Below are 27,167 nucleotides of genomic sequence, written 5' to 3'. Positions count from 1 at the left end.
GCCAAGATGAAGGCACTGGTGGCTACCTGATTATCCCTCGGACCCCGATGGACGCGCCGGACGAAGTGAACACCTCGTCGTTCGAGGTTGGCGCGTAATTCATCGTCGGACTGCAGAAGAAGATCCCTGTGGAATATAATACCCTGGACCATGTTGAGACTCTTATGCGGCGTGATGTTAACTGAAACATCCCCCAACTTGTCACAATTGAGCAACCTCCGTGACTGGGCAGAGGATGCCGTTTTGATGAGCACAGAACCAGAGCGCATCTTGGACAAGCCCTCCACCTCCCCGAACTTGTCCTCTAAATGCTCCACAAAAAACTGGGGCTTGGTTGACATAAACGATTCCCCATCAACTCGCGTACACACAAGGAACCGGGGTGAATAGTCTCCACTGCCTTCCTTTGCCATACGTTCCTCCCATGGAGTGGCCAGGGAGGGAAATGATCGGGGATCGTATTTCCTGCCGTTGAGGTTAGACCTCGATCGCTTAGAGACTGCTGGTGGTGGCCCACCAGCGAGAGATGATGTACCACGCTTCATTGCGGGTCATCCGCCCTGATGCCACCTACTCCGACCAAGGGCCCTCCCCACGGGCGCCACCCAGCCGCAGCAATAGCCACCTGGCAGGATGTCCATTGCCGGGAGTCCTGATGCCCCAGGGAGATGGGCATCTACTCCTTGGCATACGTGGGGAGTGAACGGCGCAGGCATCAGTAGAGCGATCCCTGTGTTGTCAGGGGGCTACAACCAAGAGGGTACATGGCGGCCCCACCACAACGGACTGGCTACCGTGCTGGATCTTAGGTGCAAAAATGGCCAAGGTCGTCGTCGCAGTTAAAAGAAACACTGCAGAGTGCAGTGTGGTAATCGCCCAAGAGATCGAAAACGAGCGGGACACCATTGCAACGACGAGAAAGACGGCTAAAGGTCTAATTGCACGACGGATACAGTGTACCATGTAAGGCGCCCTTCCCCAATTGGCTCGCTCTTCGGAATAATTTAGAAAGATGGAGGTCAAACCCGAGAGGGGACCATCACATAAGGCCGAAACATGTGAGACTCCTTTTAGTCGCCTCTTACGACAGGCAGGAATACCGCGGGCCTATTCTAACCCCCGAACCCGCAGGGGGATGGCATTCAGTCTTGTAGTGGGCAGTGGTCATACGCTATGAGTCATCAGGGTGTATACCTATTAATACCTATTCATAATTGTACACCTTGACCTTGATTTTCAAAACCTGGATAAAAATTCATGTAAGATTGCGACCATGAACACTGCATTAACTTTTTGCTCTCACTTTGAACACTGACATTCAATGCAACACTCTCATGTTTCTTACTGTAAATATTTCTAGAAATGACATCTCTATCCTCCCGAATTACTAGCAACTAGAAGAATTTTGTTTTTGTAACCACTTGTAATTCGAATTACTGAATTTCCTAGTGCCAAAACAGTTGTTTGTGCTCTTTCACAGATGTAAAAGTCAGAATCATAATTAGGGGAATCAGTTCTGAACATACCAAAAATGTTGAAAATCATGAAATCTTGAGTCTGCTGTAAATCCAGTATTGCAGCAAAATTTGAAAAAAGCCACTCACAAGAATTGGCACTTGACAAATTCTTGATTCTCTCAAAATGTATGCTCTATGTTCCCACCACTAAATAATGAAGCACACACTGACTATACTAATTTGTCCTCACAAAAGGCATTAACCATGGGATATGATATAGGAAGAGTGTACATTAAATGCAACAAGGAAGAGGAGGAGGAGGAGGAGGAGGAGGAGGAGGAGAAGTACATTAGCTACGTCCTCTTTCTGATGCAATTTAAGAGGATGATACAATTCATTTGAAGAGCACATTTATTGCAAATCAGGTGAAAACTGTGCAGAGCCATGACAAAAAACACGCATTTTCCAATAGGCAGTGATAGGTAGATTTCAGATATAACTTGTTACTATTGAAGAACGCTAGTGAGGTCATGAGTCAGATGATAATGTCTTTGCTTTGTTGCCTTGGGCCAACTGGAAGCACTTGAGCTTTAATGGATGGAACAAATTATTTTAACCCTCAAGTGGGCACATAGTTTTTTACAACACAAGTTGATGTGTGGCATACTTTGTACACATGTAAGGAATGGCTGTCTTTATATTACCAAGGTAAACACGTATCAGCAAAATCATAGTTTAATCTTAGTTTAATTAAACAATGGTAAAATAAACATTCATTGTATCACTCTGTTGCCACATACAAGAGTTACCCCATAGTAATGAGCCAGTTGAAGCATTAAACAGGACAGTTGCACCAGATACCAGCCAACTGTTTATTCAATTGCTCAATTGCTAACTATCTCATACACAACTGCCCCATTGTGGGATTGAACTGCAAGCTCGGATCCTGGGTAATTTTCTTGTATGGAATGTAAATTTTTTCTCTCCTAGCTTGTTGTTTATTTTACATTACTGCTGTTCACTTGAGTGTAAGACAGCACAATTTATGACTGTGTTAGCTAAAGCAATAATGAAGGAATAGGTACGAGCTTGCAACAATTGTAAAACAACACTGGAACGATAGAAGACAATGTTATTTGTGGCTGGCACACTTTATATATAGGTGTCCCCCGTCGAGGGTTAAAGAGTGGTGGCTATAAAAATGGAAGTACTTCCTTCTCTTATGCTGTTCAAAATGTAAATAATGCACTAAGCCATTACTTATTACAGGTTCTGATACCACCAGGCTGCAGTTTTTTCTTGACTTTCCCAGGTCTTTTCTGTATTTATTATGAACTTATGTTCTCTGATTTATTTATAGCCTTGTCTCAGAATTATATTAATTGTTAATAATAACAAATTCACAAGTTTTAATGTAAAGTTTGAATATCTTGTTATCTTGTAGGTAATTGTATCTACATGCACAGATCTTTTTGTGACATCATTTATGTGATGATTTTCAGCTTCACATGGACTTCATTATTATCGTTTATTCCCAAAGCTTCAAAAGATATAACCAGTTCTTCCAGAAGCTAAAATCTAGTAATAATTTTCATATTGTTTTGGTCCATGTACTTTCATGATTTCAGTAACTGAAGCTTTTTATTTTAAATGGGGATGGATCTTTCAGAGTCGAAAACAGCCAGCTAGAAGGAAAAACAGCCTAACGAAAATTTTATTCTGATCAGCCTAGTAAGAACCCAAGAAATAGAAGTTTTAGTGAAAACAGTTATGGTATTAAATAGCCTAAAAGTACACAAGAGAACAGAATGAAAGGAAGGAGAACAAAGCTCACGAGTTGGGGCAGGAGTATATCAAGTAGAAGCATATGTTCTAGGGTATATTCATGTGCACAGGACAGACTATGATGTTCATTGGTTGTACACATATTATCAGATAATGCAACTCAGATATATTTTTTACATGTTAAAGTGTACAGCATCAGCAAGAATGGATGCTAGTGAACAATATTTTTCTCAGTCCAATGTAGATTTTAAACAAGATCAGAAATGGATCGATGCTCTGTTTAACGATTGATGTAATGGTGATAGCTCTCATGTGAAGTTGTGCCTTCATAAACTAGTTTTCACAGACCTTCCTCTTTTCTTCCTCTTATTCTTCTTCTTTATTTTTATAACTGCAAAAAAAAACTTTAGTTGCATTTGTTCCAATTGTAAAATGATATGACAAATAATCCTTCACAGCGCAACGGACATTACAGAATCTGAAGAATATTCATCTTCATAATTTACTAAATCATCATCTAAGATTGAATTTAAAAAATCTGATCTGAAAAATCTACAGTACGCATTACTTTTATAACAGAAGCCAACAACTTGTGAACAAATGAAATCATGTCTGTTACCAACTTCCTGCATTCTGCTACTTTTTAACTGGTTTTCTCACAAATGTTCATAACAGCAATTTCATTAGCGTTCTACCATCTTGACTCAACTGTGGCGGACAACACAGAATTGATGTGGCAGCACTGTAAGCAGAGAGGTACCAATGCAGCAAGGTACAATTGTGTTTCTGAAAGCTCTTATTGTTTACTCCTAGTTTTTTTCTTCTGAAAGCATAGTCTTTGATTCAATATTCTTGATGTCTGAGCAAAGTTATAAACAGTAATAATTAATCATACAATTTAGTACTGCACAAGGTTTTTTTAATTGTACATTAACTGCAGTATATAAACAGTACCTGCAGTGGTGATCCTGGTTTTATGAAGCCATACCAGTTTTATGGACATGAATGCACAAAGAATGAGATTTTCACTCTACAGTGGAGTGTGCACTGATCTGAAACTTCCAGGCAGATTAAAACTGTGCCGGACCGAGACTCGAATTTGGTTCGCAGTAGAGATTCTGTGAAGTTTGGAAGCTAGGAGACGAGGTACTGGCAGAAGTAAAACTGTGAGGACGGGGCTTGAGTCATGCTTGGATAGCTTAGACGGTACAGCACTTGCCTGTGAAAGGCAAAGGTCCCGAGTTTGAGTCTCGGTTTGGCACACAGTTATAATCTGCCAGGATGTTTCATGAAGTGCACAAGTTTAAATCAAGTCAACAATGGAAGACAAGAATTTACAGACAGTTACAAGACAGCACCAAGGAAGAAAGAGCAAGATAAAAGCCAGCCCAGTCCAAATTTCCTCCGTACTTGTCTGTATCAGCAGTGGTTCAGAAACTGGTTTGATCTTATATGTGGCCCTCTGTGTACCACTGTTTTGGTCACAAAACCAAAAAAATTGGTTTTCACAAGTGGAAGCAAATTTTTTTCTATATTGGGATAATAAAGGATAAGACAAAGTTTGCCTATGTCATCAGCAAACGTTATCAAAATTTTACATCCATGGTGGAAGATATCATTGTCACACTCAATTGTTATGAATGCTTGCAGTCAACAATGAAGCAATAGATTTCCTGATCAAGGGCACCATAAATTTGCCAGTTATTATATCATAAAGAGATGTGAACAAAACTCCTTCACAATATGTCTGGCTTCACATATAACACATCAATGCCGGACTCATTGTTTTGGATGTTGTGGACAAGTGCTTGCTGGTACCAGTGGCGACCACCATAAATTCACACTTGTAATTAAGCCTAAATCCACTTTAATAGGTTGATGGTCAAATGCCCTGAACATTCTCACTTCAATGAACATCAGTTGCAGTGACAACAGAAGTAGTCAAAGTACTACAACAGAAGAGCTTTACAGGTCTCCAGAAAGAACTGCAACAAATGAGACACATAATACAACAGTTGTCACACCATATACAAACTTTAATGGTGTAATGAGAACAAGCAGAAATTTCCAGCAGTGAAAGGTCACAAGATGACAAGGAACCACCTTCTGCTCCTCTACAAGGAACATTAGGGCTTACCCAAAAGGAAGCCAGATTTTTTGGTATCACAACCGTTTTGGTCAACAGGCCTAAAGTGCTCACCACCATGCGACTAGACAAACTCTTATAGAGGTTGAAGACAGCCTTGACCAGTACATTAAGCTATATACAGTGCCAATACAACAAATAGTTCAATAACAGCTGTTACAGCTACTAGTGCCTTAGTGAACAGCTGTTTAAGTGCAGGAAAACCACAGAGACAGAGCTCGAATGTAGTGATGTAAATGCCTGATAGACATGGGCTCAGATGCTCCTTTGTACACACCAAAGATGCTGTGATTTCTGAGACAACCAACACCACTATAATTCTCAGCTGTGATGTTCAGAGAGAAAACTCTACCAGTAGACTTCAGACTTGGCAGGAAGTATAAAAGGAACTTTATTGTAGCAGATTTATCAGAGCTAATAGGAGCAGATTTCCTAGTTAATTTCAATTCGCTATGGAATATCAAGAATGTGTTTAATCCACAAAACTTCAGCCAGCATCATTAACGGCATCCAAGCATCTCATCTCAAAAGACAAGTACAAGAATCAAAACACTTTTTATGAGGGTAGTTTGAAACATTTGTGAAATCACCACCACATGCCAGCACTAGCACAACAAGATTCCCGTGTAATACCAGGTCATCCTTTATGAGTAACACGTGATGCACTGATGCTCTGGTTGGATATCTATAGTGTGGAAGTCTATCTGTTGTTCCTGTGTAGTGGTCTGTGAAGGTGGAAAAAAATTGAAATTCCAACAGTGATTACATAATGTATTAAGAAACATATGAAAGAAAAGGAATTCATGCTGATTTTCAGAACACATTGGGAGACTCTGCTCCTTCATATTCAACTGTCATCATGTGGACAAATGAGTCTAAATTGGTCAGGACAACTTAGATGATACATGAAGATGGTATCTGTTCTTTCGGACATGTCTGAAACAACGGCTACCATTGGTGATATTGTAATGAAATTACAATGAATCCAGACCATTAGCTGCTTACAGGCATTGATAAATATCAATGGAGACGGTTGAAAATGTGTGCGCCAAGTGCAACTCGAACCTGGGATCTCCTGCTTACATGGCAGATGCTCTGTCTGACTGAGCCATTGAGGACACAGAGGATAGTGCGGCTGCAGGGACTTATCTCTGGCACGCTCCCCGTGAGGCCTACACTTCCAACTTACTGTCCACACACTACATTTGTAGTACCCATGCCCACTATACTCATTACTCGCGGCAGTATCTGACATCTGACTTGTCTGAAAGAACAGATACCATCTTTATATAGATAAGGCTTACCAGCCAATGATCTTCTTCAGAGCGAATGAACTCACACTGCCCAAACTCTTACAGGAATTGGTAGATTAACTGCCACAAGTAATGAGTATTGTGGGCAGGGGCACTACAAATGTAGTGTGTGGACAATAAGTTGGAAGTGTGGGTCTCAAGAGGAGCATACCAGAGATAAGTCCCTGCAGTTGCATTATCCTCTGTATCCTTGATGGTTCAATTGCATAGAGCGTCTGCCATGTAAGCAGGAGATCCCGGGTTCGAGTCCTAGTCGGGGCACACATTTTCAACTGTCCCTGTTAATATTTATCAATGCTTGTAAGCAGCTAATGCTCTGGATTCATTGTAATTTCATACTTAGATGATAATCTGTCTAATGGTTGGCTAAGATGTGCCACTATCCCAGAAATTATTGCAGATGTGCATAATAGGTCATGGAAGGTCATCAGTTGAAAGTGCAAGAAATTGATGAAGCTAGAGGGCTGTCATCTGAAAAGGCATATCACATTTTAACAGTGGAATTTGATATGAGAAATTATCTGTTAGATGGGAGCCACTGGTCTTAATGCAGGATCAGAAGCGCAGCAGAATGGAAATGTCCAAGCATTGTATGACCGGTTATAATAGCAATCACCAATATTTTTTGAGTCAGTTTGTGAGCACAGCAAAAATTTGGGCCCACTACTACACCCCAGAGACAAAACAAGTCAAAGCAATGGACACATGTTGATTTACCGCCACCAAATTATGCAAAGGCAACACAGTCAGCGAGAAAGACCATGGCGTCAGTTTTCTGAGATGCGAAAGGAATTCTGCTGATAGATTTATCTTTCACTGGTCAAACAATTATGGAACAATGTTATGCTAACCTCCTGCACCAAGTACAGCAAGAGAGACCCGAAAAAAGACCAGGTTTTGCAAGGAAGAAAGTCACACACAAATGTCCTCACCATGGCAAAAACACACGAACTAGGATAGAGACTGTTGCCACACCCACTTTATTTGCCTGATTTGGAGCCATCATTACCATTTAATCCCCAGTTTCAAAATTTTCCTCAGTGGGCAGAGATTCTCTTCAAATGAAGAACTGACACCCGAAGTTGGCGGGTATTTTGCAAGCCTGCCTGAGATGGAATGAAGACATTGGAGCATCACAGAACCAAGTGCGTTATTGTACAGGGTGGCTACATTGAAAAATAGAAACATTTTGCTGAGATCAGTCATTTGGTTGGTTGGTTGGTTCATTGGTTGGTTGATTCGGGGGAGGGGACCTAACAGCAAGGTCATTGGTCCCATTGGATTAGGGAAGGAAGTCAGCTGTGCCCTCTCAAAAGAACCATCCCAGCATTTGCCTGAAGTGATTTAAGGGAATCACAGAAAACGTAATCAGGGTTTGAACCATCATCCTCCTGAATGTGAATCCAGTGTGCTAACTACCACTCCACCTTGCTTGGTGATTATTCATTTCTTTCTATTCCATTCAGAGTACTTTTCAAACTACCTTTACACACAGCTGCTTTCACAATTCCCATCAATCACTATGCCACATAGAGAGAGAAAAACTTTGAAACACAACATGAGACTTTTATGAAGACTACTCCAGACCTACCAGTACCTGTATGCCTGCAGAAAATATCAATAAATTGCCTGGCAGTAGTCAAAAGGGGATTTGACAAGCAACTACTGGATGGCATTATTCGTTCCTTTGACAGTCCTTGTGCATCCCCTTTGCATTTTCTCCCCAAGAAAGATAAAACGTGGAGACAATGTCATGATTCCAGGCACTAAACACAAGGAAAATATCACATAAAGTACCTGGTAACTAATTTGCAAGAACTTAACAGCTTATTAAAATGATCAATAGTGGTTTATGCAAGAGCTTCTATGTAGATTCCAGAGGCAGGAGAGAGCAGATCCAGGACTGCCAAATTACCCCTTTTGATCTTTCTGAAGACTTTTACTTTACCCAGACAGCTATGTTGGTAGTGTAGTTTCCACAATGACATAATGTCTCAAATGCAGCAGAGAATCCAAAGAGAATACAGCAGTACGTAAAGTACATCAGCTGCAAGTACAGTCAATACTGACACTGTGTGATATCAATGGTAATCTTACTGATGAAAATACCACTACAGCAAAGTTACTAAATAGGGTTCTCCAAGACTCCTTCATCAAAGAAGACAACATAAATATTCCAGAATTCAGATCAAGAACAGTTGCCAATATGAATAACATAGAAGCAGATCTCCTCAGTGTAGCAAAGTAGCTTAAATCTCTTAATAAAGGCAAGTCTTCTGGTCCATATTGTATATCAATTGGGTACTTTTCAGAGTAAGCTGATATAATAGCTCCATATTTAGAAATTGTATATAGCCTCTCACGCAATAAAAGATCTGTACCCAAAGACAGGAAAGTTTCAAAGGTCACACCAATAGTCAAGAAAGGAAACAGGAATAATCCACTGACTTACAAACCCATATCTCTGGTGTCAATTTGCACTAGGATTTTGAAACATATACTATGTTTGAATATTATGAATTACCTTCTACTGACACAAAGTCAACATTTGCTTGGAAAATATCATTCTTAGGAAATATTACTATCTCTTTATGCTCACAAAGTAAAGAGTGCTACAGACCAGAGATCTTAAATTGATTCATATTTCTGAATTTCCAATAGGCTCCTGACATTGTTCGTCACAAGCAACGTCTTATCAAATTGCTTGCCTATGGAGCGTCATCTTAATTGTAAAACTGGATTTTTGATTTTCTGTCAGAAATGTCACAATTCATAGTAACTGACATAAAGTCATCAACTAAAACAAAAGTGATATCTGACATTCCCAAAGGAATTTTTATATAGCCTCTGCTGTTCCTAATCTATATAAATGATTCAGGGGACAATTTGAACAGCCCTCTTAGATTGTTTGCAGAGGATGCTGTCATTTACCATTCAGTAGTGCCATCACAAGATCAAAACCAACCGCAAAATGATTTAGATAAGGTATCTGTACAAATTGTAAATAGCCTTTCGCTCCCTGTATTAAAGTAGTAAAGGAGTTTTGCTATTTGGGGAGCAAAATAACTGATGATGGTCGAAGTAGGGAGGATATAAAATGTAGACTGGCAATGGCAAGGAAAGCGTTTCTGAAGAAGAGAAATTTGTTAACATCGAGTATTGATGTAAGTGTCAGGAAGTCGTTTCTGAAAGTATTTGTATGGAGTGTAGCCATGTATGGAAGTGAAACATGGACGATAAATAGTTTAGACAAGAAGAAAATAGAAGCTTTTGAAATGTGGTGCTACAGAAGAATGCTGAAGATTAGATGGGTAGATCACATAACTAATGAGGAGGTATTGAATAGAATTGGGGAGAAGAGGAATTTGTGGCACAACTTGACTAGAAGAAGGGATCGGTTGGTAGGACATGTTCTGAGGCATCAAGGGATCACCAATTTAGTACTGGAGGGCAGCATGGAGGGTAAAAATTGTAGAGGGAGACCAAGAGATGAATACACTAAGCAGATTCAGAAGGATGTAGGCTGCAGTAGGTACTGGGAGATGAAGAAGCTTGCACAGGATAAAGTAGCATGGAGAGCTGCATCAAACCAGTCTCAGGACTGAAGACCACAACAACAACAACAACAACATCTGAATGGCACAAAAAGTGGCAATTGACTCTAAATAATGAAAAGTGTGAGGTTATCCACATGAGTACTAAAAGGAATTTGTTAATTTTGGTTACACAATAGATCACACTAGTCTAAAGGCCGTCAACTCCACTAAAATTCTAGGGATCACAATTATGAACAACTTAAATTACAAACATCACATAAATGATTTTGTGGGGAAGGCATTCTATCGGCAGAACACTTAGAAGATGCAACAAGTCTATTAAAAAAACTGCCTACACTATACTTGTCTGTCCTCTTCCAGAAAACTGCTGTGGAGTAAGGGATGCCTATCAGATGCAATTGACAGAAGACATTAAAAAAGTTCAGAGATGGGCACCCCGTTTTGTATTAACATGAAATAGGGAGTGACTGTCATGGGAAGGACATGTGAATTTGAGTAACAATCATCAAAACATGAGTGTTTTTGAAACTTCCTGGCAGATTAAAACTGTGTGCCCGACCGAGACTCGAACTCGGGATCTTAGCCTTTTGCGGGCAAGCGCTCTACCATCTGAGCTACCGAAGAACGACTCATGCCCGGTACTCACAGCTTTACTTCTGCCAGTATCTCGTCTCCTACCTTCCAAGGTAGTGTTTTTCATTGTTACAAGATCGTTTCATGAAATTTCAATCACCAACTTTCTCCTCCAAATGAAAAAAATATTTTGTTGACACCAGTCTAAGTAGGGAGAAATGATTATTGTAAAAAAATATGAGAAATCAGAGATCACACAATAAAGATTTAAGTGTTCATTTTTCCTGCATACTGAAACGGTACAGAAAGCTTGTTCAATGGACCCTTTGCCAGGCACTTAAGTGTGGATTGCAATTAGTCATGTAGATGTAGACTGTTTTTGGGTTTAGATGGTCAGTCCACACGTGGCAACAGTTTACTGATAAAGTTTTGCATGGGCTATACTTCTGTTTTACGATGTACTGATTTTTTTCCAGAGCATCAAGCCAGCACGGAGAACATTTGAGGCAGGTTTTCCAATGCTTCAGTGACTACAGTGTAACCTTCAATAACAGGAAGTGTGTACTAGGACAAAAAAGCAGCATTTTGGAATGTTTGGTTATAGCATCAGAAATTTCTGTTACTGGGAAATGTGCAGCCTACACAGAAAGCGCTACCTTCTACTATGTACCAAGAATAAGTGTAGTTGATGTGACACTTTTAGCACACCCTGATTCTTTGGCTGTTGTGGCAGATGACAGTCAAACAATAATATGTGCAGTTTTGCAACAATACATTAATTCTGTTTGGCAGTACATTGCATTTTGCCAGCAAACTGAGTGCACAGGCGTACGGGGAGGCAGAATGGAGAGTGTATGACTGCAAGTTGCTAGTAGCTGTTGAAGCCATCCATGAGGTACTTTTGGACACTAAGGATTTCTGACATTGGCATGTCTGTTGCAGAAATAGTATATGGCAGAATACCTACATCCCAGTCGATTTCATCAAAGATGTGATGTTACAACATTGACTACAGGGACCAACTCAATGGCAAAGTTTATCACTCACAACCAGTTACAACAACATATATTTTGATTGGGAGCACTCCCAGAGATGTGACATGTAAGTTGCTCAACTTTTATCTGCAAGGATTTCACATAGTGTACTCATAGTAGCTCTGATTGGGCATTATCAAGCCACCACTGTGGTCATCATATTTGGGGTCTTAGGGGGTATTACACAGAGACACACACATACGCAATGGAAAAATCTATTATGCTCTCTGATGGTTCCCAAGCCTTCAACCAAGAGATAACGTAGAGCACCTATGGTTCTGGAAAAACCAACACCAGGTTTGCTTCCCCTAGCATCTCAACAAACAACTTTGCAAGAGCAAACACCACAGAGGCAGACCCATCAGGACATCTCACACTTAAGGCAGGGAGGCTGGGTGGCACATGATGGTGAATCAATGTGGCAGCAATGGAAGCAGAAAGGTTCCATTGTAGCGAAGTACAGTTATATTTTTGACATCTCTTGACTGTTTATTCCAGTTTTCTGAATATATATTCTTTGATTCAATATTTTTGTTATCTCATCGAAGTTACAAACAATGATAATGAAGCCATTCAGTACTCAGCGTGGCTGTTAAATGGGAATTTCACAAAAATATGTCATTTTTCGACATCATGAATGGGGAGATAGGAGATATGTGATCTGCTGATTTAAAACATGTGTGGATAAAAATCTTACATCAAGACCACAAATTTTCTTTACTGACTACCAGTTCTGGCAAACTATTTTTCACATAAATAGTCGTCAACAAAATCAGGTATGCATATTTATATGCGACTGCCATACTGTGGCTCATTTCCTTCAGCAGAATTGTGTGACACAGCTGTCACTTGTTTATTGTCACAGAATAATCTATCAAAGTCACATATTCTTTGGCAATAGGTGTTGCAGCTTTCAATGTTGCAACTAATTCATCACTTCTATAATAACTAAGGCAACAAATTACTTCATTTGTATGATATGAAACATTTTATTTCTGTGGAAGAATGAATCACAATTTGGTAAGAACATGCTGGACTGATAACATTAAAGAAAATTTCAAATTTCAGCATTTTTCAGGCTGCTTGATTTCATTACCAGTTCAAGAAACTGTGGACCTTGTTGTACGGCAACATTCAGGTTACACAAAAATCCACCAAATTCTTTGAATTAGTATCCAGAATACTCCAATAGTTTTTATGATACCCAAGTATAAAAATGTATACACTGAGTTATCAGTATAAGGAGACAATGAAATATTTGCTAAAATGTGACAGATTCACAAGATGCCCATTTTACCACACACTACCAGAGGCACATGATTTTCAATAATCTATGCTTTGATATAAAATATGGACTCATTTTTAATCACAGAACTTCTGAACTGATGAAAGCACAATAGCATTATTAATACAACACTTTTTGTTTTCTCGTCAGTTTCATTTAGGTTCAATTGGTTTTTGTTCAGTATTTCATCCTAGTTTCATTGTTCCACCCTGAAACTTTGTAATTATAATTACTGCCACATGTCACTCATCATGTTGATGTCACAATCCTCGCGGATTATTGATTTAATTTCATTTCTACATATTTATTTTCTGATTCACATAACATGTTAAAGTGGGTTTACATCTCTTAATGTTCACACTTGGGAGAAACAAGTATTAGCAAAAAATTTCAGTGAGACCTGTTTAAAATTATAGACAGGAACAATTAAAAAGAGAAAAGAACTTAACAATGTGTTCTCAAAACAATAATGAAGGACAATAATGAGGAATTTCTCTCTCTCATCGAGCATTGCTCCGTCACCCTTGGTTGGGATGTTGAGAGTGGGTTCTTAAATTAATTTCTGATTTAGTGAGTCATTCTGACCCTACTTTCCATGTTATACATGAAGGAATCTCTGATTCTTGTGTGTAACTCCTCCCTCCACCATTTGATATGTAACATTTGCTGTACCTACATGTATAAGAATAGTTTTTTTAATATACTTATACAATTCATTTAACATAACATTTCAAGTTAACTTGTTCTTCATATCATAAATCAGAGAATAACATACCTTGGAATAACTGAGTACAGAGAAGTTGAGAGAATTCACCATCTTGCAGGAGAAAATAGTTTCTTAGACTTTCTAGATGGCTCAACAAAGATTCATCTTGTAAAAAGAACCTGGAAAAATATGAAGCACAGTAATACATGGGCACATAAACATGACAAGTATTCTGTCTGGTACATGGGCACGTAAACATGACAAGAATTCTGTATCTCATTAACAGTGGTGAAAGTAAAGGTGAACATTCAAATATATGGTAATATGTAATTTGAAAGATAATGAGTTATCAAAGCTAAACATTCTTTATACTCAAGACCAACAGTACTAATAAATGCTGAAGGTTTAAAACCATCTTAGAACTATTCATTCATCAATTTAAACAATGTGTTTTGTAAATCCCATCATCACGAAGAGCTCTCGGGGATTTGGAATGAGTTAAGTCATTAAAAGGCCATGTCTGTTAAGTAAACTAACAACAAATTATGATTTGTGGTAATGTTTTCATTCTGATAATTACAGGAACTACTTTATACAGAGATAATGATGAACCAAAATATTATGAACGCCTGCTAAATGAAGTGTTGGTCCACCTTTAGAACACAATAAAGCAGCGATTCCGAGTAGCTTGGTTTCAACATGTCCTTGCTAGGTTTCTGGAGGTATGAGGAACCAGATGTCTATGCACAGGTCACACAATTCCTGTAAATTATGGACTGGTGGTTTACAGAAGTGGAGCTGGTAACCCACATATTTTCCATCAGGTTCAGATCAAGCAAATTCAATGGCCAAGACATCAACGTAAGTACATTATAATGCTCCTCAATCCAATGTAGCATTATTCTGGTCTCATGACATGGACAGTTATTCTGTTAGAAAATGACATTGTTATCAGAGTAGACATCAAGAAAGAACGGATGCAGGTGCTCTGCAATAAGATTCATGTGGTCTGCAGCTGTCATGGTGCCTTTGATTACTACCACATGTCCCTTGAATGTCCAGGTGAATGTCTTCCATTGCAAAATACTGATACCATTGGCCTGTGCCCATGGTGCTGTGCATATTTTGAGCCTCTGTTTATCTGAACCACTGTGTATCTGCACATGGCCATCGCCTCACTGCAATGGTAAATCAGAATGTCATTGGATCAATGTACAGGCAGGGGCTGGCTGCCGTGGGGGCCCATATTCAATTGTTTCATGAATGGTATGCTCTGAAACACTTGTGCCTGCACTTGCATTGTACTTTGCCTTCATATTGTCCACAGTCTGTTCTGCTTCACAGTGTGGGCAAGTCTCCAACCTCAAGTTTCCGGTCAATAGGAGTACTGCACAATTGCTGTATTGGTCATTAAATAAGACACCACCAGCTGATAAACCAATGGCTTTATCTGATGCATTTTGGGTAGAACCCATCTTCACATTGTCTGCAAACATAAAATACACAGCAAATGTAATACACATAATATCCAAGAGTAAGAAACTACAAGTATCGTCAAAAATTAAGCACCTGAAATATACACTGTGAACATCTTGGTGATCAGATATGTAAAGACAGCATGTAACAAACAAAGTTGTCATGGCAAACTAACTGACTAGCTACAATGTGATAACCACGAAGACAACTAAAGCCATCAGAGGACGGTGATAAATACAAAAGTAGTGCCACATAGCAACAAAAGCAGAAAACAATTCTATTATTTTTCATAAGAAATGTAGCATTCAAAACTAAACCTTCACAAAAGTTTACAAAATGTGAATAAAAAATGAATGAAGAATATAAATTTTCAGTTATATAGAAGATACCATTGATAAGACAGACGTACATGCAAAATGACAGATAAACAGAATAAATGTCCTGGAACAGTTACAGAAATTCAAACCTTCATACAAAATTACTTGAATAAAACAAGTGAAGGAAGGCTGTTTAATAACATACAATAAAATACAAATAATAAGAGCAATCGTAAGATAGAGCAAGGACTCAAACACTCACAAGATTTGGAGAGGGAGATTGTGCAAGTAAAACTCATTAAAAGATATTATAGATAATGTAATAATAAAGGACTGGACAAATGTAGAGGAAAATAGAGGGTGTAATATAATTTCCAGAAGCATTAGGCTAAGCAGCAACAACAACCTATTTGTTACATGAGCATTAATTACAGTATTAGAAGTCAAGGACCTGAGAACTTGAACCCTCGAGAATCATGGATAACAAAAGTGACAAGTATGGGAAACAGTTGCATGGAGGTAGAGATATAAAGAATGGGATGATACATGTGAGAATGCTTGGAAGTCATTGATTTATCAGCTGGTGGATTTTTATTTTTTGACCAATACAGCAATTGCACAGTACTCCTATTGATTTGCAATGTGACCGCATTCTTCTTGCGTGTTACTTAATGCCACAATCACAAATCCAATTTCTGTAATGAGGCACAGGTGTCCAACACCTTGTCACCTCCTCGTGGTTTCACCATCCTTCAAGAACTTTCCACAGATGTTTGCAACAGTAGCATACAAACAGCTGTCCATATTCACCATTTCGAAGATGTTTGTTCCCAAGTGCTGGGACATAACAACCTGGTCTCCTCAGGACTGCTTATGTCAGTGTATTTCCCCACTTGCAGCTCCTACCATTCTAGAATGATTTTCCATTTCGCAGGTTCGAATCCTGCCTCGGGCATGGGTGTGTGTGATGTCCTTAGGTTAGTTAGGTTTAAGTAGTTCTAAGTTCTAGGGGACTTATGACCTAAGATGTTGAGTCCCATGGTGCTCAGAGCCATTTTCCATTCACCTCTGCTTCACTTATATTCTTAACTTACCTCATCATGTACCCACAGTACCACAAGACAGCATTCAATTTTACACTAGACAATGGTCGTAATGCTTTGGCTTATCAGTGTATGTTTGTGTATATTAGGAGAAAAAATACATACTTTGGAAAAAAAGCCACTGCTCCACCTCTCTTATCATACAGATGTTCTTATCTAATATACAAAACAAATTATTTGTGTAACTTTGTGTAGAATATTATCAGACGTCTATTTACTGGAAAAGTCCATTCTTGTTTAATGCTATAAAATTAGAAGTATCAACAATACACTACGTTCTAATGTGAACTGTTGAGAAGAGCAAAAAACCTATAAATGTTATACTATGACATTATTTCATTAACCACATGAGTGCAATTCAGGTAATGGTTTGAAAATGAACAAATAAGTTTGAAACTCAACACCACTTAAGCGTGAATGCAACTACAACAGTAAACTAATCAAATAGAAAAAGAATATATGAATTCCAGAATGAGATTTTCACTCTGCAGCGGAGTGTGCGCTGATATGAAACTTCCTGTCAGATTAAAACCGCGTGCCCGACCGAGACTTGAACTCGGGACCTTTGCCTTTCGCGGGCAAGTGCTCTACCATCTGAGCTACCAAAGCACGACTCACGACCGGTACTCACAACTTTACTTCTGCCAGTACCTCCTCTCCTACCTTCCTAGGAGACGAGGTACTGGCAGAAGTACCGTATTTACTCGAATCTAAGCCGCACTTTTTTCTGGTTTTTGTAATCCAAATAACTGCCTGCGGCTTAGAATCGAGTGCAAAGTAAGCGGCAGTTCTGAAAAATGTTGGTAGGTGCCGCCACAACTAACTTCTGCCATCGAATATATGTAGCGCTACACAGGCATGCTTTGGAGGCACAAAGATAAATACTGGCGCCAAAACCTCTGTGTCAGTAAAAAAATTTTAAAACAAGGTGGAAGACGAGCTTTTTTCTCCGCCCCGAGTTTCGACCACTTCATTTTCATACATTATCCAACGAAGTAAATACAAATTCCGTATTGTTCATCTTCGAATGTAGCAGCATTTCAATGTACTACGAAAATCTGACTGGCAAGACTGTTTGGGATGTTTGTCAATATGGCCAGCTCTACGTTCTGAATTTTTTCCTACCTGTGAGAAGAGATGGTTGCTAATAGGAACTTTTATGAATTGTGAATCACACACAGTATTCTCTTCACCATACGAATATAAAAATTTTGCCATGTATTCTTTCATGTTTGCTGTTATCTGATTTAAATCCTGTCTGCCTAATAAACTATGAAACTAGAGTGAGACAACAGCAAACGCGGAAGAATATACATATCATGTCATGTTTATATTCGTATTAATCTTATGCCTAATAGTGATACAGTCAGATTTTCAAATGGAGAAAAATTTTCAGTAAACTCTCGTTCAGAACATCTTCTATCATACGCAGCCTATTATTTGGTTCTTGTTGATCATTATCAAAGAAAGCAGCGGTGTAAGTAACAACAAATAGCAGTCTCTGGCCATTGTTTCGATAATGAGACAATTCCTCTCTCTCTCTCTCTCTCTTTCTTTTTTTTTTTAAGCGGCGGTAAGGCGCACAAAAGCAAGCCATGCCGCAAGCGGCAACAGGCCGTAAACACACATTATCAGAATGCGACAAACAATGCTTGACAAAGTACAGTAGTGCATTTTCAGCTTTGAGTCACGTAAACACCTATAACAAAGAGAACGGCACTTATCAGATCAAAGAAAAATAAGCAATCAATTCAAACCAGCTTACGACTCGAACCAAATTACTTTAGCTGTATCGTCATTTATTCGACCTAAATTGTGTCTCATATTACAATGGACCAACTTTGTTTCGATTTGGAGGTGTGGACTAAAACTTTTCTCTCCGCTTGAATTTTGAGTCTCAAACTTCAAGTGCAGCTTAGATTCGGGAAATTTTTTTCCTTGATTTCCAGTCTCATTTTTCAGGTGCGGCTTAGATTCAAAGGCGGCTTAGATTCGAGTAAATACGGTAAAGTTGTGAGTACCGGTCATGAGTCGTGCTTCGGTAGCTCAGATGGTAGAGCACTTGCCCGCGAAAGGCAGAGGTCCCGAGTTCGAGTCTCGGTCGGGCACACAGTTTTAATCTGCCAGGAAGTTTTAATATATGAATTGATTTTTGGTCCAGGTTCTGCTTACTTTTTGGTAAAATCACCTCATGTGAGCACAAATTTAAGAATCAGAGCTGTGTATGCCAATGTGTTGCTAGACGCTCCACAACACAAGTGGAATCTTTTGGGTCATTAAAGCTGATTTAGGACTGCTTTTGTTGTGTTGTACAGCCATAAAACAACAAAACTGTTAATAACTTTCAACTGATATCTTCTCAGTGAGACAATGAATTGCAGATGGAAGGCTACAATGATGAATGGAAGGTAGCAATGTATCCACTAGTAGACTTTCAGCCCTCACCCCTTCTGCCTTCCCATAGCAAGGTCGCAGACATCTTGAAAGAAGAGAAGTTTTTTGTTTGCAGTTCATTAACAATGCAAAGCTTCTGATTAATTAACATAAGGAACAGGTGTAAAACACTGTCCTACCAGTACTGATTTAATCTTTACGGTGAAGATAAAGATCCTTTAGAATAAGAGTGTTAGTAAAATGAAAATTGGTTTCTTGTAAATAAATGTATTACTCAGATCTGCCTTTCCCTTGAGAGCTTTAGTTCCTGCATAGAACTTCGGACCCTATATAATTTACACAAAAATATGGGAATCATTTACCGGCTGTATTTCACCTCCTTCTGTTCTACAGTTCAGGAAATTCTGAAAAGATTAAAAGAAGAAAGGTGTAAAGATAATGGGAGTACATGTATTTATAAGTTATATTTCACACTTTCACAAGCAACCAATGTATTTGTGGTGATTTTCGACAGCTGTAACTGTACTGCTACATCGATTTATGTAGTATCTTCAAGACTAAGGGTACTAATGAGAAATGCAGAAGGTTGCAGTGCTTTGTGTGACTTAGTGACCATGGCACTGATATGTCTTTCACATCTAGATTCTGAATACATTTTATGCTCAGGAGAACTAGGTAAGTTCACCTCTGGGCCAGTTTGTCAACAAACAAACCATATGTCTGACAATCCAAATATGATGTTTATGACACCGCTGATTCAGATTTTCCACAGTTTCTTTGTCTCTTTCATCTCAAGATGCAGTAGCAAAATATTGAAGCAGAACATTGAATTCTGAATGCACAATTTGACCTTAAGACAAAATTAGTCTCAATGTGCTTAGGCAAACTTGATTGTCTCAAACAAAATGAAATTAAAAGTTCCCAGTAGCCCTGGATCAACTACTGAACATCTTTTTCTTTGGTATAGGCCCTTTCATTTTTTTCCATCCTTCTTGCAATAATGAATTTTAAAATGCAGTAGATCATTACAAGATACAGAATGTCTGCAAATATATAGGGGATGCAAAGTGTCATTGTGAGATTTCACGAAGCATATTTGAATTTAAAAAGATGGTAGCTATATGGGATGTTCAGGTCTCCACAAAAGATGAACCCATGAAGAACTTACCCAATAAGTTTCAAAGTTTTAGTAATATGTTTAAATGGTCATTTCCTCTCTCATATCCAAAAACATATCATCACACATTAGGGGTGGTTTGTTGCTGATAACTACTGTGGTGTAACATTGTACTCTTCGGAAAAATAAGTTCCACTTTCATCCTCTTAGAGCAATGAAAGATGTTCATGAGAAGTGAAAACACAGTTCAGGTAGTTTTTAAGTGTAGAATGCCCCACTGTGCACAATCTAGTTTTATGTAAGTGCAGATGAAATGTAAGTCACATCAGCTCCAGACACTGACAAGGCGTAGTGGCAGATAAACCTCTCCACCTGCTGTGGCAGAGGCCTTACTCTTTAGATGTCACAGCTTGGCAGTGCTTTGGAGATCAAGACACAAAAAACATGCATGCAAGAATGTAAACAATCATAAAACAACTGCAGAATCATTATTGGAACTGTTTTTCTTCTGATTGCTAATATCAAAGCAAGGCACATGCATGTAATAGTCTATCATGAGCTACATAGTGAGGAGGAGGAGGAGGAGATTAGTGTTTAATGTCCCATCGACAATGAGGTCATTAGAGACGGAGCGCAAGCTCGGGTGAGGGAAGGATGGGGAAGGAAATCGGCTGTGCCCTTTCAAAGGAACCATCCCGGCATTTGCCTGAAGCGATTTAGGGAAATCATGGAAAACCTAAATCAGGATGGCCGGAGACGGGATTGAACCGTCGTCCTCCCGAATGCGGGTCCAGTGTGAGCTACATAGTGAGAGAGATCTATTCACCCATCACTGTAATTGAAGCTGAATACAAAAACACAGAAGAATTACCCCTAAGCTATTTATGTAATTCAGTTGCTTGAACAGATTTGATCTGCAACAAGGTGAAGAAGTCCAATGATACAGTTCTGTGGCACTGTGTAACAGGACCACTATAGGAATTAACTTCAAGTATAGCAACTGGAAATTAAATATTAGGTAAAGTAAAGACAGAACATAAATGAGGTACAATTACAAACCAACCACATAACCCTACATTTTGGTGCACTAAGTGTAGGACATGAATAAGAGGTGCAAAAGAAGAGAGTTGTTGCAGAAATAAGAATTTTCAATAAATAATGGCAGAAAATATGAAATTGCCCAAAGCAAACAAAGTAAACACTGCAGAAGATATAAGTCAACATTGGTTAAAACCAAAGACATGTGAATTGTCACAAAAGACAACTTTTTAGCTGACCCTAGAAATGAGGTCAATAGCAAAAAATATCTGCATGTTTAAGTAACTTTTGATATGTGAGTAAAGAAACATTTTGTCAACAACACATAAGAATTTCGTGTGGTGATTTTGAGGCTACAAGTGCAGAGCAGCTTCCGATGGTATCTCGTTGGTGACCAACAGTTAGTTCATGCTGCCACCATAGTTATTGCACTGACATCACTTATACGCCAGGAATAAAATCAGTCTCAGAACTTTCTGGACAGATGATGTTTAATGTTGCCAGCTTTGTCTCTCTGTCTCTCATGCATTAACATAGTTTCCATAGCATTGTGTCAACTTTCCAATATCCTTGTTGTACAAGGCAGTCCCCTGTGCTTTCCCCAATTCTCTATGCTGATCTGCAGCTCATTGTCTGTGCTAAAATGTTGTCTTCATAGCCAGCAGTTCATGTGAACAGAGATGAAACTCAGAGGGAGCCAAGTCTGGGCTGCATGGTGAGTGATTAAACATTTCTCATCAAAAACATTGCAGAAGCATCTCCACTGCTTCTGTAGTGTGCGGCTGAAAATTGTCATGAGTAACGAAATGCACGACAGTTACATTATGTGGACTGCATAAAGTAGACAAAATCTCTCAATAGGCACTCATACTTGGCAGGAGACACTATTCCTACGCATCTTTACATGCTCACTGTGCACTCACAACTGAAAAGAATGATGAGACATGATCAGCAATGATCAGCGGGCATGCTAGAAAGACAGTCCAACACATCTGTGCAAAGCCATACTAGAGACACAGCCCAACAAATCTATGCAAAGCTTCATCACATTTTCACAGTGGTTTCCATTGCGTAACCAGTTGGACCTTAATAAATGAACAGCCCTCATACATTTTAATATTTTTGTCATGTTTGTTCTGTCTTTAAATTGAAATATTAAGAAGTAAGGTATATTGCACACAATTGTGCGTGAAATCTTGTGTTCTTCATTCATATGTTTCCCAGAATTACAATATTCTCCAGTACAAAGACATTTTTAATAGAGAGAAAATAGTCCCATATTAAAAGAGCAGGAAAATTCAGTAGTACTGAATATATTAAAACTGTAGTACATTCCACAATGAATGAAATACTTACTGAAGGAGAGCACCATTAACCAACTTGCTGTGTATGTACAGTGGTAATAATACTGAGCGCTGAAGAGCTTCAGTTTCGAGTGTCTCAGTCTCTGGTTTGTAATGTACACTTTCTTGATTTAAACAACCATGAAAGAAGCGATCTGTAATATCCCTTATGGGAAATGGTGCTTCAGATGGCATTTCAAATGTCCATGAAGGATGCACAGCATTAAAAACACTTAAGCCATAGTATACTGGCTTGTCACTGACTGGTCCCCCCATTTCATTCAACTTCATAAACTCTGCAGGACTTTCGCTGAGAAAAGATGATGCGTTGGTGTTATCATCATTCTTCAAAACACCAGTGAATGAAGCCTGGGAAACTGATGCCTCCTCTTGAAAGCACTTTACAACATTCTGGTTTTCTTGTCCAGGGTTACTTGTTAACTGATCTGAATTGGCTGGCAGTTCCACTGCTACTGCTATCCCATTTTCTTGTGATGTCAAATTACTATTTTCATTGCTTTTTTCCACCATAATGTGACTGGAGTTTTGTAAACCAACTGGGGATGAAATAGCTGAAAGACTCATTTCTTTTGTGGGTGATAATTTGGTTTCATATTCTGGTGCCAAAATATTGTTGACGCCATCATATCTAATTACATCTCCAGAAGTCACCAATGTAGTATCACCACTAAACTCTACATTTGTGTCTACAAAATTATGATTTATTTTATCAGTGATGGCACATGATTCACTATAAGCAATGACATGGTCCGAATCTCCAGTCATATTCCACATTTCTGGAGTCTTGTTATACAGTGATGTTATATTGTTATTGCCTGTAATAATATCATATTCACTCCACATCATTTTGAATCTGTTACGTTCTGCATCAGTCACTAAGTCTTTGCAATCTTTCTGCTGATTTGTAACATTACTAGGAAGAGAGAGCGAAATGCCAAATTCACTCTGTAGAACTTTGAGACGATTTTTCTGGGCATCTGACATTTCTTGCTTGTCTGCATTGCTGTCTAAAGAAACATTATCTACACATATGGGCTTTTCTGAGTTATCTATGCCACCATTCTCAATTCTTTCCACATTGCTGGTAATGGTTGTGGAATAAGCTGGCACTAACTTCTCAGTGTCAATGTTTTTTACATTATTATTTGTTTGATCTGGAGTCTCTAAATGGTTTTTTACTCCATCGGGATTAAGATCAGTGCACATGTGCTGCTTAGTGTCCTCTTCCTGTGTTAATGCTGGGTACAAAGACTCATCTGATAAAAATTTCTTCCGTTTCTCATTCAGTTTCATTCTTCTCATACACCACTCTGCTCGGAACTTTTTCCTGTCTGCTGCTTTTGACTGCTCTTCGTAGAACATAATTATCTTCTCCCTGAAATATAAAGGCAAATGGTGCAAATAAAAGTGCATAACAAATGACATGATTTGATAAACAGAAATACATGCGATTGCATCTTTCTCATCATATTCCACTGATGACATTCTTCTCGGGTTATCAACCGAGTGGTGGTGGTGGTGTCGTCTTGTAGCAACATTTCAATGAGTTTCATACCCATCTGACATCGCCAGAAGATGCTGGGTACGACACTCATTGAAACGTTGCGACAAGACGACGCCACCACTCAGCTGATAACCTGAGAAGAATTCATCAAACAGAAAAACAGTTTTAAGCCTATAGACACACCTTCCATAAATAATATTCACATTAAATGATATGTGCAAAATGTCAGTTAAATGGAAGCTGCAAACACTTCTTAAGAAAAGATACTTACATGGCTGCATGACGATCATTTACAGGTTTGAAACTAACTATTTATTTTTTATTCAAGAATTTATTTACAGTATTGGAGCTGTTAATGAGACAAAAGCATCCAACATTTCCTGAATGATTTCCTAATATAGCATTTAATTAATACTTTGGAGAAACTGTTTTCAAAAATGAATACAAAATAGATTAAGAAATATTTTAAATATGATATTGGTACATGAGTGTGTTAAACTTGTTGAGCTATGTGAGATCCTGAAAGTACAGGAGCAGTAGAGGAGTCACTATGGAGAGAAATTTCTCATCTGCTTCAATTCTGCCAGTGCCCTACAACTATCACAACTAATGTGTAATTCAGAGAAAATGCTCTCATTTATATTGACTTCTTTCTTCTCCCGCAGCCAAAGGAAAAGAAAGTTTTATTTTTTAAATAGACAAGAATGTCCCTACATAATGTACTTCAATATAAATGTTCTAAGTGCTGACTTTTCAAACAAGTCATAAACTAGACAAATGACAAATTATTCTATCTGACTGTTGAAATATCATAGTTATTTGCCTCAATGAACATTGGCTTATATCTGACAAAATTAAAATTCTTAATCGAATTAGCCAACAGCTTTTGCAGGCGGGAGAAATCACATGGAGAGTCTTGCATACTTACTCATTCTGATATAAAATATGAAATAAGAAATGATTTTAATCATTTGAATGAAGAGTATATATTTGAAAGCTGCTGTATCGACTTGAGGGGCCTAAACATCATAGTAGTTTCTATTTATAGAGTACCAGAGAAAGCTACAATTGAAGCTTTTATGGTGAAATTTCATAGCCTGCTTGAAAAACTCAGTAAAGAAAAAAGAACAAAGATAATAATAGCTGCTGACTTCAACAATGATATTATAGTTGAAAGCAATGATATGTCCAAACTCACTGACTTAATAAAAAAACTTTGGCTTCAACATTAACTTCATGCAACCCACTAGAGTAAATGCACAGTCAGCTACCTGTATTCATAATATTATAACAAATTATGTATTTGAAGATGTTTATAAAATTTACATAAATTTAGGAATCTACGAGCACTATGCATTATTCACTGAACCACCAAAAATTAAGAAATAAATTTCATGTAATAAAAACCATACGGAAAGCAACTTCAATGACAAAAATTCAGTTACATTTAGAAATAAGTTGAGAGGGGTTGAATAGCCTTACAACAGCTGTATTTCGAATAACAGTAACTTTAAACAATGGAAAATCCAGGATGGAATGTAACAACATTATGAGAAGGAAAGTTGCTACTCACAATATAGCGGATTTTCTGAGTCACAGATAGGCACAACAAAAAGATTTTCACACTTAAAGCTTTCACACACACACACCCTCTTGCACACACACGCACACAAACACAGAAAAACACACACACACACACACACACACACACACACGAAAATGCAACTCACACACACAACTGCAGTCTCACGCAACTGAAACCACACTGCGAACAGCAGAGCCAGTGCATGATGGGAGTAGCGACTGGGTGGGGGAAAGGAGGAGGCTGGGGCAGGGATGGGGAGGGGTAGTATGGTGGGGATGGCGAACTGTGACATGCTGCAGGTTGGGCAGTGGGCAGGGGAGAGGGGAGAGGGCGGGAGGGGGGAGGGAGGTAGCGGAAAAGGAGGGGAGGGAGGTAGCAGAAAAGGTGAGACATAGACAGAAACAGAGAGAAATATATAAAAAAATAAAACAATGGCTTGGGTTTCTATTGTTGACAAAGGCCATTGGCCCAAAAGCTTTAAGTGTGGCAATCTTTTTGTTGTGCCTATCCATGACTCAGCATCTCCGCTATATGGTGAGTAGCAACTTTCCTTCTCATAATATTGTTGCATTCCATCCTGGATGTTCCACTGTTTGATTTTTGCCGGATGACTTTTCTTCAATTCTAACCCAGTGCTCTTCTCCTTGTTACTATTTTATTTTGACTTCTCACCAATTTTAGTGAGTTTTCGCATTTCGCTATCGTCGACTCCCTCAGATTTCATATTGCTTCCCCCTTTTGCATCCATTTCATCCTTTTCGTATATATTCACATGTATTTGGTAGTATTTTTTTGAAATTTTTTGGACATTATTCTACATTATTTATGTAATTTTTCACATTTTTCCACCACCATGGATCCTTGCTCCTACCATCTGCGTCAATGCAGAAAAGTCTCCTTATCCCTAGCTAGATGTCAGTCCCAAATACTGTTCCTGCATTGTTGCTTGGCTTGTGGAATCCCCCCTAATGGCCTTACCATCAAATTACCCATCTCTGGCTGCCACCCCTGCTTCCACAATGACCTCCACCTGTTCAAATTCCGCCAATCCTTAGCCCTCACCAACATAGTCCTGAAAAACCATATCAATCAAGCCCAAACCTCCTTGCAGTACCTTCTCTCCATCCACAAGATTATCCTGCTCTGCAATCCCAAATTCCTCGAACCCATAACACACATTGAAACTCTTGCCCTGCAGGAACTTGAGAAACATGCACGACACCACCTCAAAAAGCTCTCCATCCTGCTCACGTCCTAGTACCACCTTGGAGTGTCACTGTCCACCATCTCTACAATAACCTCCAAACCTCCCCTACACCCCCTCATTGCTGACAAAACCTGTTTCCCAGACCTACTACACTTACCCCACCCTCCAAAACTCCCTCCCACCACCACACAGAAGCCAGAACCCAA

General features: G+C 38.9%; 1 protein-coding gene across 2 annotated transcripts in view; it reads right to left on the bottom strand.

Annotated features, from left to right (window-relative positions):
• The window catches only part of LOC126190679 (gamma-tubulin complex component 6), a 253,518-nt gene that overhangs the window by 47,151 nt on the left and 179,200 nt on the right, over positions 1-27,167 (bottom strand). The window contains exons 13-15 of one of the 2 annotated variants that reach the window (XM_049931130.1): positions 22,658-24,040; positions 13,926-14,035; positions 13,669-13,822 (exon numbers count right to left, since the gene is read on the bottom strand). In XM_049931130.1, coding sequence (XP_049787087.1) covers positions 13,749-13,822; positions 13,926-14,035; positions 22,658-24,040 — 1,567 coding nt within the window. In that variant the 3' untranslated portion in view covers positions 13,669-13,748. Of the gene's footprint in view, positions 1-13,668; positions 13,823-13,925; positions 14,036-22,657; positions 24,041-27,167 lie in introns of those variants that run through there. The other variant, XM_049931129.1, reaches the window with a different exon arrangement.

The sequence above is a fragment of the Schistocerca cancellata genome, chromosome 6 (genome assembly GCF_023864275.1).
Source record: "Schistocerca cancellata isolate TAMUIC-IGC-003103 chromosome 6, iqSchCanc2.1, whole genome shotgun sequence".
In the NCBI taxonomy this organism is placed as follows: Eukaryota; Metazoa; Arthropoda; class Insecta; order Orthoptera; family Acrididae; genus Schistocerca; species Schistocerca cancellata.
Note: the sequence above shows the minus strand (reverse complement) of the source record. Positions and strands in the feature narration are given on the sequence as shown.